The 16,780-nt window shown below is 42.2% G+C and overlaps 1 protein-coding gene across 2 annotated transcripts; it reads right to left on the bottom strand.

Moving 5' to 3' along the window:
- Positions 1–364: 364 nt before the first annotated feature.
- Positions 365–11,829, bottom strand: LOC120741641 (protein NLRC3-like). Of its 2 annotated transcripts, XM_040044617.1 has the most exons (5): positions 10,778–10,859; positions 10,065–10,140; positions 7,482–7,720; positions 7,211–7,252; positions 365–2,351 (listed from the first exon to the last, which is right to left on the bottom strand). In XM_040044617.1, the coding sequence occupies exons 1-5, from the start codon at positions 10,785–10,787 to the stop codon at positions 550–552; spliced, it is 2,169 nt and encodes a 722-aa protein (XP_039900551.1). In that variant the 5' UTR covers positions 10,788–10,859; the 3' UTR covers positions 365–549. The 2 variants fall into 2 exon arrangements, with proteins under 2 accessions (XP_039900551.1, XP_039900550.1); XM_040044616.1 differs by lacking the exon at positions 10,065–10,140 and having other exon boundaries at positions 366–2,351; positions 10,778–11,829.
- Positions 11,830–16,780: the final 4,951 nt, after the last annotated feature.

Raw genomic sequence — 16,780 nt, 5'->3', positions numbered from 1 at the left:
GAAAACGGGTGTGGGTCACAATCAGCCAGGGTTTCAGGTGAGCTCATTGTATGAAAGTTTGGCCCCTAACACCCATAGAAAATATTGCACGAGAGTCAGGGACACTCAAACTCACCTAGAGCACACACACAGAGGACAGTCTGCACTTTGTTGTCTTTTTACACTGTAAATAAACGCACTCGCTTCATTTAAAGAGTCTTTTCATTTGAGGCCCGTATCCACAGATTTATATTTTTAGCATGTTTTTTCTCATAGTTCTTGCTATCAAGGGTGGGGAAACTAGTTATTGGGTTTAAGGAGAATTACTTTTTACATGAATGCAGCTTGGATAGCTTTTGTAGCTCACCTAAATCAGGATAGAAAAACTGCATTTTGTACTTTGCTTTCATTGATGATCCAAAACATTTAAGTGTGACAAATACAATAAACAAACAAATCAAAATAACAAACAAAAACACAAAGTCCAAAAGACACCAAAGACTTTCACCAAATAGCATTTGACTGTAAATGCTGGCAATTATTAAATTCAGTGAGAACAAACATATTTACTTACACAGCCTTGTTGGAGGCTTTGATCACTGGCAGCAGCCTCAGAAGAGCCTCCTCTGAAGCAGAGTATTTCTTCAGGTCAAACACATCCAGATCTTTTTCTGATGACAGTAAGATGAAGACCAGAGCTGACCACTGAGCAGGAGACAGTTGATCTGTGGAGAGACTTCCTGATCTGAGGGACTGTTGGATCTCCTCCACTAGAGAACAATCATTCAGTTCATTCAGACAGTGGAGCAGATTGATGCTTTTCTCTGAAGACAGATTCTCACTGAGCTTCTTCTTGATGTACTGGACTGTCTCCTGATTGGTCTGTGAGCTACTTCGTGTCTGTGTCAGCAGACCTCGTAGGAGAGTCTGATTGGTCTGCAGTGAAAGACCCAGGAGGAAGCGGAGGAACAAGTCCAGGTGTCCATTTGGACTCTGCAAGGTCTTGTCCACAGCACTCTTGTGGAGAGATTTTAGTCTTGGTGTATTAAATAATTTAGACCACATGGAGGTTGTTTCTTGTTCTTGCAGCAGATCTATTCCAGAGTTGATGAAGGTCAGATGGGCATGAAGAGCAGCGAGAAACTCCTGAACACTCAGATGGATGAAGCAGAACACCTTGTCCCGGTACAATCCGCTCTCCTCTTTAAAGATCTGTGTGAACACTCCTGAGTACACTGAGGCTGCTCTGATATCGATGCCACACTCTGTCAGGTCTGATTCATAGAAGATCAGGTTTCCTTTCTGCAGCTGATCAAAAGCCAGTTTTCCCAGAGACTCAATCATCTTCCTGCTCTCTGGACTCCAGTGTGGATCTGTCTCAGCTCCTCCATCATACTTGACCTTCTTCACTTTGGCCTGAACCACCAGGAAGTGGATGAACATGTCAGTCAAGGTCTTGGGCAGCTGTCCTCCCTCTCTGGTTTTCAGCACATCCTCCAGAACTGTAGCAGTGATCCAGCAGAAGACTGGGATGTGGCACATGATGTGGAGGCTTCGTGATGTCTTGATGTGGGAGATAATCCTGCTGGCCTTTTCCTCATCTCTGAATCTCTTCATGAAGTACTCCTCCTTCTGTGGGTCAGTGAACCCTCTGACCTCTGTCACCATGCCAACACAGTCAGGAGGGATCTGATTGGCTGCTGCAGGCCGTGTGGTTATCCAGAAGTGAGCATATGGAAGAAGATTTCCCCTGATGAAGTTAATCAGCAGGACATCCACCGAGGTGGACTCTGTAATATCAGTCACACTCTCTGTGTTGCTGAAGTCCAAAGGAAGTCGACACTCATCCAGACCATCAAAGATGAACACAACCTGGAAGCCTTCAAAGCTGCAGATTCCTGCTTCTTTGGTTTCAGTAAAGAAGTGATGAACAAGTTCCACCAAGCTGAACTTTTTTTCTTCCAGCACATTCAGCTCTCTGAAAGTGAATGGAAATATGAACTCAATGTCCTGGTTGGCTTTGTCTTCAGCCCAGTCCAGGGTGTATTTCTGTGTTAAGACTGTTTTCCCAATGCCAGACACTCCCTTTGTCAGCACTGTTCTGATTGGTTCATCTCTTCCATGTGAGGCCTTAAATATGTCTTCTTGTCTGATTGTTGTTTCTGGTCTGTCTGGTTTCCTGGCTGCTGTTTCAATCTGTCTGACTTCATGTTCATCATTGACCTCTGCAGTCCCTCCCTCTGTGATGTAGAGCTCTGTGTAGATCTGATTCAGAAGGGTTGGGTTTCCTGCTTTAGCGATCCCCTCAAACACACACTGGAACTTCTTCTTCAGCTTAGATTTAAGTTTACCCCGACACTTTTGAAGAACCTCTGAATTAAACACAGCAGATAAGATGATTTGTCAGTTTAAACAGTTTCAAGAACTGTTTTTTAATTGTTTATTTTTTTGCATCTTTATGATAACCTAACCTTAAATCTCATCAGATATTTCAGTCAAATAATCTCACATCAAATTAGGCCTTCTACTCGACCATGTCTTATTTTCATTTTTAAAAAATGGTACAAAGTGTGGATGGGCTTCCCTTTTTAGGTATATATGTGTAACCCAAGTAAAAACAGATGCATAAATAGCAAGAGACAAGTGAAGTCTAATAATATGAATAGCAAAGAGATAAATTGATTTATTGAATCTTGTTATTTAGTTAAAGGTCAAAGTTCATGTAAAATGGTTTGAAACATGTTGACGTTGTTTAAAATAAGTAATCATTCTTTTGTTGTGAATTCCTTGGTGGGGGGAGGGGGGTGGCAACATGGCGCCTGTGTTCGGCTTGGCCGCTGTTGCTGCTCCGTGTGTTTGTCGACTGCTTCAATATATTGTTTTTTATCTTGTCATCTCAGCTGTGATATATCATGGTCTATTTGCTACTCGGATCTACAGTTCACAAAGTTTGTTGACTATCAAAGTATGTTTGGAAAAACACTTTTGACAGCTGGCAGAGCTACCACCAGGCTTTCCCTCCACCGTTTGTCCGCCCTCCTCCCTCTCCCGACTACCTGTACCTGTTCTTAGCTGCAAGCAAAAACCTAGGAGCAAGAACAAGGTTAAGAAGATCGTCTAGAAGGGGCTGTAGGGCTGGTGTGTAGGCTAAAAGGAAACACACCCGACAGAGGGGAATTCTTCTGCTCCATGGTAGAGAACGTCTCCAGTATTTGGTACCAGTCCAATCAAGAAAGTGGAACCGGCTGTTCAAACCCCCACAAGGCTGCCCGCTGGGATTGAAATGATGGGACGAGGCATGAGTTTCTCAAAATGGGCTCATTGAGTGCAGCACGGATAAGATCTTGGAGAAGCTTATGGCTGCCGTGAATACTCAGAACAAGACCTCTGAGCACAAGAATGACAACATCACAGAGCGTAAGTTTGATACCATCATGGAGAAGCTCACGGCTCTCCAACGGGAGATTGAGAGACCAGTGTACTGTTAGAACAGCTTTGAAATTCATATGAGTTGTTCGCACTAAAGTAAAAACCACCATCACTTCATGCAGAGACCCCTTCGGCGCCAGCTGCGGTCTCAAGGCTGGAGCTGAACAACAACACCCTGATAATAGACTGTGCTTAGACTGTTCTTCCCATTCTATGCAAGGCCACCTGGGTTGGCTGGAAGACTGTTTACTTAGCCTGGCAGGGCGAAGGACACTGTCTCAGCTGAACTCTGGACACATACACACACACACACACACACACACACACACACACACACACACACACACACACACACACAGACATATATACACATGCAGATGTACACTCATCCCCCCTCCCCCTCCAAACGCCTTCGACGCTTATTCCCTTCCGATGCTGACGGTGGATCAAGGAGACCAGCGCACAGGCTGCAGGCCCGGATGCACTGTCTACATTGGCTGTCTCTCACCCTTTACCCACCCCTGTTGCTTGTCATGTGTTTCTTTGGTGTATTAAGAGTTTTTTCATGTGGTATGTGCAGAGGTGGGGTTTTTTCTGTTCTTAAACTGATCTCCCTGTTGGAGGTCAGTCTGGGGGAAAGTTGTTTTTTTCTCCTTATCTTTCCTCATGTGGTGCTTTTTCCATGTTATACCTCTCTGACCTGCCTTCCCCATGTGATGTTTGTGTAATTTATGTATGGTCGGAAGGGTAAGACGGCGCTGGCATGGCTGGCAGCCTTAACCCAATTTCCCTCGGGATGAATAAAGTATGATCAATCAATCAATCAATCAATCAATCATTCAATCACGGGCAAACAGAACAATTACCGGGATCGGTGTCATGTCTGGAGATGTGGGAGTTTTCACCTTGGCCTGTCATTCTACATGACCACAATTCCCACAGCTAGAGGTACAGGGAGACTAAGTCCTCATTCCAGGTGTCTGCTGTCAATTCCCCGTCAATCAGCTGTTGATGACGTCAGCCTGTCACCTCTGCTTCAGATTGCTCTCCTGAATGCTTGCTCCATAGCCTACAAATCATTTGTACTGAATTCACTGTTTCTTACTAAATCTTGGCAGCGGGAGAATGAATCTATCCACCTTAATGAGCTCTGCCCACTCGACTGTCACTTCATCGGGACTCTGTGTTTGGACCGCCCTGGTGGTGGTCTAGTAACCATTCACCAGATCAGTTTCACTTGCAGAGCTATGGACTCTGAGTCTTTCCCTTCCTTTGAGTCAGCTTCTTTAGGTTGGTTCATCAGATATATCTCATTGTACAGGGTGGGCCATTATATGGATACACCATAATAACATGGGAATGGTTGGTGGTATTAAAGTCCTATTTGTGGCACATTAGTATATGTGAGGGGGCAAACTCCTCAAGATGGGTGGTGACCATGGTGGCCATTAAGAAGTCCCCCATCTTGAATACAACTTTTGTTTTTTCAATAGGAAGAGGGCCATGTGACACATCAAACTTTTTGGTAATGTCACAAGAAAAACAAACTGGTGTTTGTATTCAAGATTTTACGGACTTTTTATGTTCGATTATTAAACTTGAGAAGGTCTTAATGATTGGGGATTTCAACCTTCACATGGATGATCTTAGCTGTAGCATAGGCCTCTGACTTTCTATCCATTACAGACTCTTTTCATTTTATTCAGCATGTCTCTGGACCCACCCATGTTAAAGGCCACACCTTGGACCTCGTGTTTTCTCTTGACTTAGACATAATTAATGTCTGTGTTAAGGACGTACAAGTGAGTGACCATTCCGGTGTTATTTTTATTCTTAGCTTCCCTCTGTACACACCATCTTCTAATCTCATGTTCCATAAGCGGTTCATAAATCAGGATGTTGCTTTGAAGGCTGCACTGATGCTGATGTTGCTACACAGTGCTTCAACAATCACTGCTTGGAGATTTTAAATTCGGTGGTACCTATGAAATCTGTCATTGCTGCCCCAAAATGAGCTCGTCCACAGATAAATGATGACGTAAGGAAGGTCAAAAGAATCTGTAGAAAAGTAGAACACCTTAGGAAATCAACTAAACCTAAAGTTCACAGACTCCACCTTAGGGAACTTTGGGTTTCCCTGCATGAAACCATAAAAACAGCCAGATCAGGATATATTTCTCAGTTAATCTTATCAAGCAAGAGAAATTCCAAGGTACTGTTTGACTCCATAAACTCTATTGTTTCCCCCATGGTCCACCCAAGTATCCGTGTCCTCTATATCTGAGACTGATGACTTTCTAAGCTTCTCTGTGGATAAAGTTAATAATGTCTGTATGAGCACTGGTTCTTCAATACCGTCTGTTTGTGTCTCTGGGCCACCTCCCCCTCATTTACTGTCAGTGTTTAACCCAATGATCATGCATTACTTTTCACTCCTGCTGAATAAACGTCACATTCTAAGGACCTATTCATGAGATTGCTCCCTAATTAGACTCCACGTCCCTAGGACCTCAACAGCTCAACAGTCAGGCCGGTGGCTCTGACATCCCAACTGATCAAGACCCTGGAGTGGATGGTCCTGGCACAGCTTCAGCTCCTGGCGAGCTCATGATGATGCCATCGTTCACATCCTATATCATTCCCTCTCTCACCTGGAGACCGCTGGGAACACTGTGAGAATCATATTCTTTGATTTCTCCACTGCCTTTAACACCATTCTTCCCACAGTTCTGAAGGACAAGCTGTAAAACCCAGGAGCGGACCATCACTTCGCTGCATGGATACCACAGTATGTCAGAACTTAGGGCTGTGTATTGGACAGGGCCGTTTGCAGTACGGGGGCCCCACAGGGAACAGTTCGGGCTCCGTTCCTCTTCACCATCTACACTGCAGACTTCTCCCACAACGCCACCCAGTGCTTCCTGCAGAAATTCTCTGATCATTGTACAATAGTCGGCCTCAGCACTGATGGGGACGACAGGGAGTATAGAGAAGTGACCCAAGACTTTGTGGACTGGTGCCAGTAGAACCATCTCAAGATCAACAGTGGAAAAAACCAAGGAGCTGGTGCTAGACTTCCGCAGGCACAAACATCCTCCACTGCAACCACTGAACACCCAAGGTATGGACATTGAGCCTGTAGACAGCTGTGGAGGCTCAGGTCTTTTGGAGTGAAGACCTTGTATGACTCTGTGGTGCCCTCAGCTAACTTTTACGGTGTGGTCTGCTGGGGCGGCAGCAATTCTGCATCTCTGCGTGGGACAGAAAGAGACTGAACAGGCTGGTCCGGAGGGCCAGCTCTGTTCTAGGATGTTGGACAACATCTGCAACCCAATGCAGAATATTCTGACAGCAATAAGCAGCTCCTTCAGTGGGACATAGAGATTTTGCAGGTCTTACCTTCCAACTGCTGTCGGACTACAACATGGTCTCTGCAGATGACCATGAATGTGCAGACAGACACAAGCATCCAATACACCATGATAGCCTTTGCCCAGTCTCCCTTATATGCAATATTATGTGCAATACCAACTGCATTTTTTTTCTTCCTACTATAACAGAAAATTCTAGTCTATTTTGTTGGTACTTCATTCTATTGTATATAGTATGTTATTGTTGTTATATAGTCTGTTATTCTATTTTATCTTATCCTATTGTATTGTGATTACTGCTCTTAAACTTGTTCTTTCTGTTGTGACCCATAAAAATTCCCACGTGTGGGACAAACAAGGATTTATCTTATCTTATCTTATCTTACGATTATCTTTTCTTAGTCACTACAGACTAACTAATGAATTCTTACCTTCTGATGAAAGTGATGAAGCTTTCTGTGCTGAGGGACTTCCTGTTGGAGGAAAGTGCACCTTGAATCATGAGCTGGTCTTTTCAAAAATGAAAACCATCATGGCTTCAAAATGATGTAAATATAACATTTCTACATCGTTTGAGGAGAAAAGAAGTCAAAGTCAAACTAAAAAGGTACAAGTTTAACACATTTCATAAAATACAATTTGTTGTTGTTTCTGAATGCTGCACTGAACTTTTAATGTGTCTTTTTTTTTTCTTTTACTGACCTTCTTTCATCTTCTCTAAAATCTGCATCGCTACCTCCATCACATGGTCTGAATACGCCTGCACCATCACTTCTACAGTTTTCAGCCTGTCTGCATTCTCCAGCTGGCTCTTATAGATTTTGACGAATTCACCTCCAGGTTCATACTGCAGGTAAAAGTGAAAAAGCTTCAGCTCCTCCTCTCCCAAATTCTTCAACGTTTCAAGCAGCTGAACTGGTAAGGCCTTCTCCATCTCTGATCTGTAAAACATGCCGACATGTAAATGGTGAGTCTTAACACATCTTTTTACTTATTTAGTATATTTCAGAGCAGATTACAAATTTAATCTGGTTTATTTAGGATTTACTTAGAAGTGACTTTTGTGGATGGATTCCTCTGTGATGGGAATGACATATATTTAATGATAAAGAATCAATAATGAATTCTTGTCATGGGATGTGACAAGAACTGACCTAAAAATGTCAAAAGATCATTAAACCTGAGTTGTATTAGAACTAAGTGTGTCATTTAGTTAACAATAACCTATAGTGGTCATAGGTATATTTTATTTAATGTACTTTCACCTATAACACTGCTGTTAATATATAAATTAAAGAGAAACTCCTGGAATCGAACAAACTGTCAAAAAAAACCCCCCAAAAAGCAAAGAGGGATTGCAATCTTTAGACAAGTCTATTAAAAAAACAAAGACAAATCAAATAAAGAAAATAAAAGGACAAGGTGCCAGACAAAGATGAACACTCAAATTAGTTCTATCAGGAGTTTCATATATACTTGCACAGTTTAACATGAGGTTTCTAAAACTGAACTAGAGTCAGAAATTTGGCACCAAGAAGAAATGTATAGTAATCAAAGTTACAGTATAATTATCTGATGATGGGATAACTAGGTTAGAGCAGACAAACACATGAGGATCAACTTCAACTTAAAGCCACTCAGGGCTGAAAACACATGCTGGAAATGACGCACTCACTCTACAACATCACACTAGTTTCATACAAATCAAAGTCAAACCTACTTTATGCTGTTTTCATATGGCCATTTCAAATGCTCACTGTAATAGAGTGAATTGTTCCCCCCCAGTGGTAAAATGTTACAGGGCTAGTTCTTGGTTGACCAACATATAACAAAAAGGGTAGTTTGCGCACCGCTAAGAAAACAACAAGTTAGTGTGTGATGTCCTGCTGTTCAATAAAGCACGTATCCACGTCCTTCTGTCCTGATCTTTTCAAAGACCCTAATCCAGAATATCACACTCACTAAACAATTTGTGCTCCTCCATCCAGCAAAACCTGAAACAACTGAGTGGAAGTTCCTACCTACACTGTGTTTGAAGCAAAGCACAAAGGAGACATCTGCTGAAGCAGCTGGAGTCCTACAGACACTCAGCCTCTTCATTTCAGAAACACCTCCTACAACATCCATTCTTTACGCTCTGGATGTATCCCAATTCAGGGGCTGCCCTTCAAGGATGCATTTTGTGACTCGGATTAAAAAGATGCATAAATAGTAAAAGATAAGTGAAGTCTAAGAACAAAAATATCAAAGAGTAAAATTCATCTATTTAAATTTGTTGTTTGTTAAAAAGATCAAAGTTCAGGTAAAATGATTAAAACACGTTTGCATTGTTTAAAATGAGTTATCTTTCTTTTATTGTGAATTGCTTGTGAGAACTGTAATTTCCTACGGGGATGTGGTGTGTGAAGGTAACACAGGGTGGAGAAGGAAAAAGGTAAAAAAGAGAGAGAGCGCAAGGAGAGAGGGCGGTGGTGCGCAGTGTTGCCAACTCCCCAGTAAGGAAAATCGCTATTGGCTGTCCTTAAAGTTGCCAAATGACATCATCGCATAATTTCCATAATTGGTCATGCTAATGTAATTGTAACCTACGTTGTTGGAGAGACAAATAACATCGTGGAAGAGACATAAAGTGAGTAAAAAATACCCTAAATGCATTTAGAAATTATTTAGAACTACAAATTAAATTTCTTTTAGCAATTATTGTTTTTTTTAACGTCACAAATCCAACCCTGCACCTTTACCTGGGCTTGGACCGGCAAAAGTGACCCGAAATAGGTGCTCTGGTGGAGTTACTTTCTGTGTGTGTGTTTATGTTTAAACCCTGTGATCCAAAAACAGCATAACAGTAAAAGAAGAACTGACTGCATTACAGTAAGTGCGGGAGCAGCGGCTTCGCTCATGCGCAATTCATTTGCTGTTTGGACTAGTGATGGGATTTCCAGCTCTTTTTAGAGAACCGGCTCAGCTCGGCTCCTAAAGCCGGCTCTTCAGGTTCGGGTAGTTGGTTGCTTTAATTAATTTATTATTAACAATAACATAAAATTATGCACAAAAGGAATTACTAACGTAAAAAAGGTGGTTTTATTTATATATGTTTATATATAAATATATATAAACATATATATATGTTTATACCAAAACACATTTCTAACGTTAACTGAACTTCCAAAGCAGAGCTACTAGATCACTTAAATTACACAATTGAAAGCATATGTGTATGGTTTGTGTATTTATACACAAGCACTCATGTATATTTAAATAATAAAAAAAAAAAAATTAATTTACCTGTTACTACCACACACCAAATCTGGTGGTTGGTACTTCCTTGCTTGTGTAGCCTGTAAGTTTGTACGTGCTTTGTCTGTAGGGGCCACCGTAAATATACTTTTATTTATTCAATTCACATAAAATGTAATAAATAAATCATAAAATACAAAAAACAACTATTTACATTTCAACTTTTAACTATTTAAATTTTCAGCTTTTTCCTTTTAAACAAATTCAAAGTGAAACAACACAAAACACTGCAAACCACAACACAATTAAATATAAATTATAATATGAAAACAAAACATTCTCTGTCATATGGACCTGCATGAATAAACTTTCTGAATCCTTTATCATCTGCAACTGAAAATAGTTGTGGATGATTACTATACCTTTCTAATGTGACGTTGTTGGCCCTGCTCTCTCTCTCTCTCTCTCTCTGGCTCTGTTCCTTTGCTACTGAGAGTGTAACTACCGCCCCTCCCCCCTCTGCTCAGCGCAAAGCACAAGGCTCACATGCAGAGTGAAGCGGAAAAAAAGTGCGAGAGAGAGAGAGGGTGAGAGAAAGAAAAAAGAAAACACAGCTCCTTATGTCTCGCGTCGTTCACGTCAATGATCCGGCATCAAGAGCCGTTTCGTTCGCGACCGACACATCACGTGTGCTTTCAGTTACAGAAGCAGGTGAAACTTTTAACTGCCTCTAATGTCTGAGATTAAAAATGAATTCAAACCTGCTCTCATTCCACTCGGCGTTGTTGGTCCAGCTCTGAGTCAGTTGCCATGAAATATGGAGCGGCAGATTTGTGCTGTTTGTGCTGGAGATGATCATGTGACAGTGAGTTCAGGAAAGTGAAGTAAAACTTTAAAAAAGGAACCAAACACACAGGTATTCATGAGGAAGTTTGGATGAAACAAAAGCAGAAATGCAGTCTGGACTTTAGAAACATGTAGAAATGTTTGTTGGGGGCTTTCTGTCCTGTTACCGAGAGCAGCATTAAAATTATGTTTCTATTGTAGTGACACTTTAAACTGGTTCCACTGCAGATCACAGAAACACTGTTAGTGGAAGCTGTTTTTAGCTGAGCTGTGTCCTTAATCCAAACTGAAGTGAACAGTTTGCTGCAGAGCAGGAAACATCTTCATGACAAACTCGTGTTACACTTTAACAGCTCCATGTTTCTTCTTCTACTTGTTTTAACTGAAAACGTTGACTTCCTGTCTCACTACAGTGAATAACTGCTCTTCTTTAATCATTTGTTTGATGCTGATTTTATACATTCATTTAGATTTAATCAGTTCAAAAATGTTTCCATGACATTCATCATTATTTTCTAAATGTTCCACTGACTGCAGCAATAAATAATAAATCAAAGGCTTCACAGTCTGTGGGCCCACTGTGGGTCCTGAATTATTTCCATGAAAAAACCTTTAAAGTGTCTGATAGAAGTTCTGCAAGTGAGTCCTCTTGTTCTCACGTCTGAGCTCCTCACTGAACTTCAGCTTCAGCCCAACAAGTCCAAACCTGCTACACTGACAGACAGGAAGGAGTCAGGGCTCCACCTCTGACGGAGAGGGAGGCAGGTTTTCACAATAAGAGCACATGTTCCAAGAGGACTTTGATGTATTGTGAGCTGTTGAAGGATGGGATGGACTAATGTTACAACCATTTTAAATTCAAACACTTTCATTTGCCTGAATATCTAACATCATCACTTACACACTGAGTCACAGTCAGCTGTAAGGATGGGTATTGATAAGATTTTCACGATTCCGATTCCATTTTCGATTCTGTTTAACGATTCGATTCTCTTAGCGATTCTTTTTAAAAAAGGAGAACACTAAGGTCGATTAGCTTAGAACTTTGTTTTATATCTTCTCTTCTAACAAGATAGAAATTTAGGAGTAACATGGCCTTACAAACCTGACAGTGAGATCTTAAGAGATCCAGCCTACGGCTCTTCAATGGGGTGTCACAGGGTCCCCGGGGAAAAATTGTAAATGTAAAATAATAAAATAAATATTCTTCTGTAGCAATAACAAAGTATAACATAAATTATTCTGTAGCAATTACACAAGAATATCCAGTAATGTCCCTGCCTACAATTAAACACATTCACTTACTGAAAATCATCTGCTGTGGGAAACGGGTGCAAACCTTTGACCACAAACTGAGTCACTGCTCGGTGACATTCATCTATCCTGGCCTGAAAGGAGACGCTACCGGCAGACTGCAGCGAGAACTGCCAGCATCTGAGCCAGACTCTGTCTGTCTCTGCTGGGTTGAGATTCACGAGTCCGGAGTGGAATTAAAAACACGACATTCATTTAAGGTCATCGCGTGTTTTGTGAGCAAATGCTTTTGCATATTCGTAGTGTTTCCTCCCTTAAATGAAATATCTACTTTGCAAGTATTGCAAGTTGCCCTGTTGTCATCCGTTCTCGTAAAGTAAAACCAAACTTTTGAGCGTTTGAGCCGCTTAGGCTGGCGTGTTTCCTGCCAGGTAAATGACGCTCCACAACGTGGTGACGTCATTCGGGGCGACTGGAATCGATAAGGGAATCGTTTGCAAAAATGGCAAACACTTCCAAGGAATTGAAACAGTGGGAACCGGTTCTCAACAAGAACCGGGTTTCGATACCCATCCCTAGTCAGCTGACTGCTCCTGTAGATGGAGGACAGACGTTTATTATCAGTGAAGACAGCAAAGTTCATAAAGACACAGATGAGGGAGTTTGGTGTGGAAGAACACCTTTGGGATGAAGCAGAGTAAAGGAAAAATAAACATAATAACAGGCTCATAATGATGATGCTATATTTGGAATAAGTGCACATCTAAAGGGCACAAACAGTGAAGCTGTGAACTCTCTCTGCTGTCACTCCATCATCTAAACACACTGTGGATGTGACACAGAGAGGAAACTCAGCTTTTCTTCCTGCTCTTTCTCTCGCTTCACTTTCCTGTTAAACTTTGGAAGCACAAATCAAAAACAGTCAGAGGAACTCAGCAGACCAGCTGCTGCTCCATCTACAGGTGGAGACACCACCCACGTGTCTGCAGGAGAACCAGAGTCACAAAGTAACAGTGAAGAGCAGCAGGTGAAGCACAGAGGACACAACAAGGAAGGAAAGAAGGTCCATATGTGTCCTTTCAAACAAGCATCAAGGTTTCATAGCTAATGAACATAAAGCTGTGACCTGGAACCAGCTGGAAACACAGTTCATACAGAAGTGATTTGATCACCATACATATCAGGAAATCAGTCATTCAGTCTTCATGCAGCCACACTGATGACATGCACAGTTACTTCCTGGTGTCACTGGTGTGTCGGGTTCCTGGTGTTCGCCCAGTGTCTTGCACATGTTTCATTGTTATTGACCTGTTCACATTTCCTGTTGTCATGTTTGCTCCTGTGTGTTATTTAGTTCAGAGTCAGCGGTGTTTGCCCTGATCATCATTCATCAGCCAGATTGTTTAAACCCTCAGTGTCTCTCTTGACTCAGCGTCATTGTTGATGTAAGTGCTCGACTCTGTACGTGTGTTCGTCAGTCCTTTCAGCTCAGCCAGTCATTCCTGTGTCGTGATGATAAACCACCAGCCTTCACCTCCCTGTGAGTCCTTTCCTCACCCACACGGCAAACACCTGACATGAGGGACCACCCTGCTTTGGGAACTGTTCCCAGTCGGGCTTGCAAAGCGGCAGCTCTGCTTGGAAGTGTTTCCAGAAGCTGGAGGCCAACAGGAGCTGATTCAAAGCTGCACAGAGCCCATTTACATGCAGCCTAAGTTATGTTTGCGTTGTTGTAACTGCCACATGTCCCCACATCACATGCAGCCAACCATGAAGTTACTCAAAATAGAGCCTCAAGGATTTTACATTTGCACCATTTCATTCTTGTGATAGTTAAACGGAGTTATTAGGATAAAATTCTTGTCAAAATAGCCAAATAAACATACCATAAAAACAGGCGTGTATCTGTCTGTGTCAGCTGAGTTATTAGTTACAACTCACCCAGCTTTTTCATTGGCTGTGCTCTTACGTGTGACCTTGGCTACATTTTTGCTGAGTCGGCGTTTTCTATCAGGTTTCTCCACCCTGAGGTCAGAGGTCAGCTCTGTCTCGCACTCAGTACAAACCACCAGCGTCACTCGGTCCGCAAGTGTCACATTAGTCGACTGGCAGTGACGGTTGTGCCGATGCAGTGGATTTACCACACGTGAGCTTGCTGCGGTATTTTGACACAGATGTGCCTTCAGATCCAACTGAGCCTGTCTGTGATCGGCACAAGCACCACGAGCAGCCCTCTAACGTCACACCTCAGCCTGTGCAATATTCACCTGTTAGTGCTGAGCTGGAGATAAACTGAGCCTGTCAGCCACAGAGCAGGATCACTAAACTGTTGTCCTACAGACAAACACATCTGTACATCCTGTCACACATCATTTGCATCTTTGGATGAACTTTAGCAAAGGTCACGCATTAAAAAACACAAACAGCCGATTGAAAAGCCTGGCTGAGTGATAACACAGAGAGGTTTCAATATGTACACAAGGATCTCCACACAATAACAGCTCCATTCCCTGCAACACACCCACTGTGTTTAAGGTGGACTGGGTAAAGAGTAAGAACAGACAAACAGATGAAGGTGAACGAATGCTCAGACATGTGAGATAAAGGCTCTGTACTTGTGCTGGTAGATGTCTGGGTCTGGGCTGGTTCTGATGTCCAGGTCGTCCCATAGACAGCCGTGCAGCACCGCGTACCTCATCACTCCAATCCTGTTTTTAATCTACGAGGAAACCAAGAAGGCTCACTGCTCTGCGCAAGCAAATACGTTTTTGAAAGGTGTTGTGATTTCCTCAAACTACCAGTCTTTTACATCTCGTACAAGCACATCACACGTTATCAGGAAATGATGCTTTTGTCTTCTTTGAAAGCTGTGATGCTGCTTGGAGACATAAGTACAAAAGTAACGTGTTCAGCAGCAGCTGCAGCTCAGAGCTGGAAGTACAAGTGTGGCAACATGTGGCCAGAGTGGTGACAGAGCTGAACACTAACCTCTGTTATGGTGGATAAATAATGCAGCTGCATTATTAAGGCTCCTCATGGCTGCACAATACATGCATCAGCAAAGGACAAGAATCCCAACTAGGAGTAGAGCCGAACCCCAATACGGTATTCGGAAATGCACAAATAACCTGTTTTTTACGAATACTTATTTCAAACAAATACTTTTTAAAATATTTGTATTCGGGAACAAGAAAAACTTTATATCAAAAAGCTGAGTTTCCTTATGAGACCGCAGTGCATGATGGGATGAGTGAGTGACACAGGCTGCTGCACACAGCTGAGCGATAACTGGGTTCCAGAGGCAGTTTAACTTTAGTAACAAAAACTTTAGTGAAACTTTGAGCAGGAAGGAAACACCCAGTGAGGCGTTTGAGACACTCATAAGCATCGAAAGGTCCGTGTTGCATTCAGGTGAAACTTGGAAATTCACAAATCTTCAACCGAGTCCTTGGTTGATTTATTTCTGCTGGTTTTCCTGTTTGAAACACAAACGTCTTTTATCACTTTGTTGTTCTTCTTCATGCAGCATTTTAATATTTCAGCACTAAACTGATGTTTCTTCAAAGCTAATGTCAACCTGTTGAAGTCATGAATGAAAGTGCAGACTGAGAGTGGATCACATGATGTTTAAAGTGTGTCATGTGACATGTTCAGTATTGTCACACATGTCTAGATTGTCCCTGATATCATAACTGCTCAAACACTGATGATTATATTTGAAGCATTATTACTGATGGCAGCAAAGTTTGAATGGAGCTCTCTGTCTGTGCTGATTTGTCGCCCTCTGGAGGTGAAAACCCAAACTGCATGATGTCACTGTAACCACCACAGTGACAGGAAGTGTTTTTATGACTGAAACACTGAAATGATGCTCAGACGTGTTAAACGCTGCTGCTGTGCTACATTTGTCATTTCCTGCTTTCACTACCATCCATGTCAAAGCGCTGAAGTCATCTGATCACTAATGCAGTAAAACAGAAGCTGCCGTCACTGATCACATGACTCTGAGGGATGTTTTGAGCACTTCGCTGAATCTGAGCCATGAAGATTTAAGGCTCAGCTCTGAAGGCAAAGAAGGTCTGTGCCTGTGTTAGCAAGCTGTACCTAATAAAGTGGCAGTAAGGACTCAGTCAGTAATGATCAGAGCCAGCAGGGGGCAGCACAGAGAGGTGAGGCGCTGTCAGAGAAGCAGGCTGACATCAGACTGGTCATATTCCATCATCTATACCTGAAATAATAAACAAGCACACAGCCAGAGGTTCTGTTTCGCTGCAGGGTCTCTTTGTTCTTCACATACGTGTTGAGCCGAGTGTAAATCCTGAGGCTGAGCGGCCTTTGTACACACACACTTCTAAGCAGGGCAAAGCTGTCAGCACAAACAAGAAGTGAAGAAAAATCCAGGCAGCCGGCCTGTGTCTGTCCAACCAGTCAGAGAGCTCTTTACATGCCAAGTTAATGTCAAGGCTATTTTGCATTGCAGCAGGATTTTTAAAATAAAGTTGCAAATCCAGCTGCTAATCCAAATGTTAATCCCTGAGCTAATCTGTGATCAACAGGAAAGGGATTGAAATGAGGAGTGGATTGGCCACTTTAAAAAACTTTTTAAAAATTATTTTTTTAACGTGGAATTCAAAAATAAATGTGCAAATTTATTCTACAGTTCA

Source organism: Simochromis diagramma, unplaced genomic scaffold (genome assembly GCF_900408965.1).
Source record: "Simochromis diagramma unplaced genomic scaffold, fSimDia1.1 OVJJ01000120.1, whole genome shotgun sequence".
NCBI lineage: Eukaryota > Metazoa > Chordata > Actinopteri > Cichliformes > Cichlidae > Simochromis > Simochromis diagramma.
Note: the sequence above shows the minus strand (reverse complement) of the source record. Positions and strands in the feature narration are given on the sequence as shown.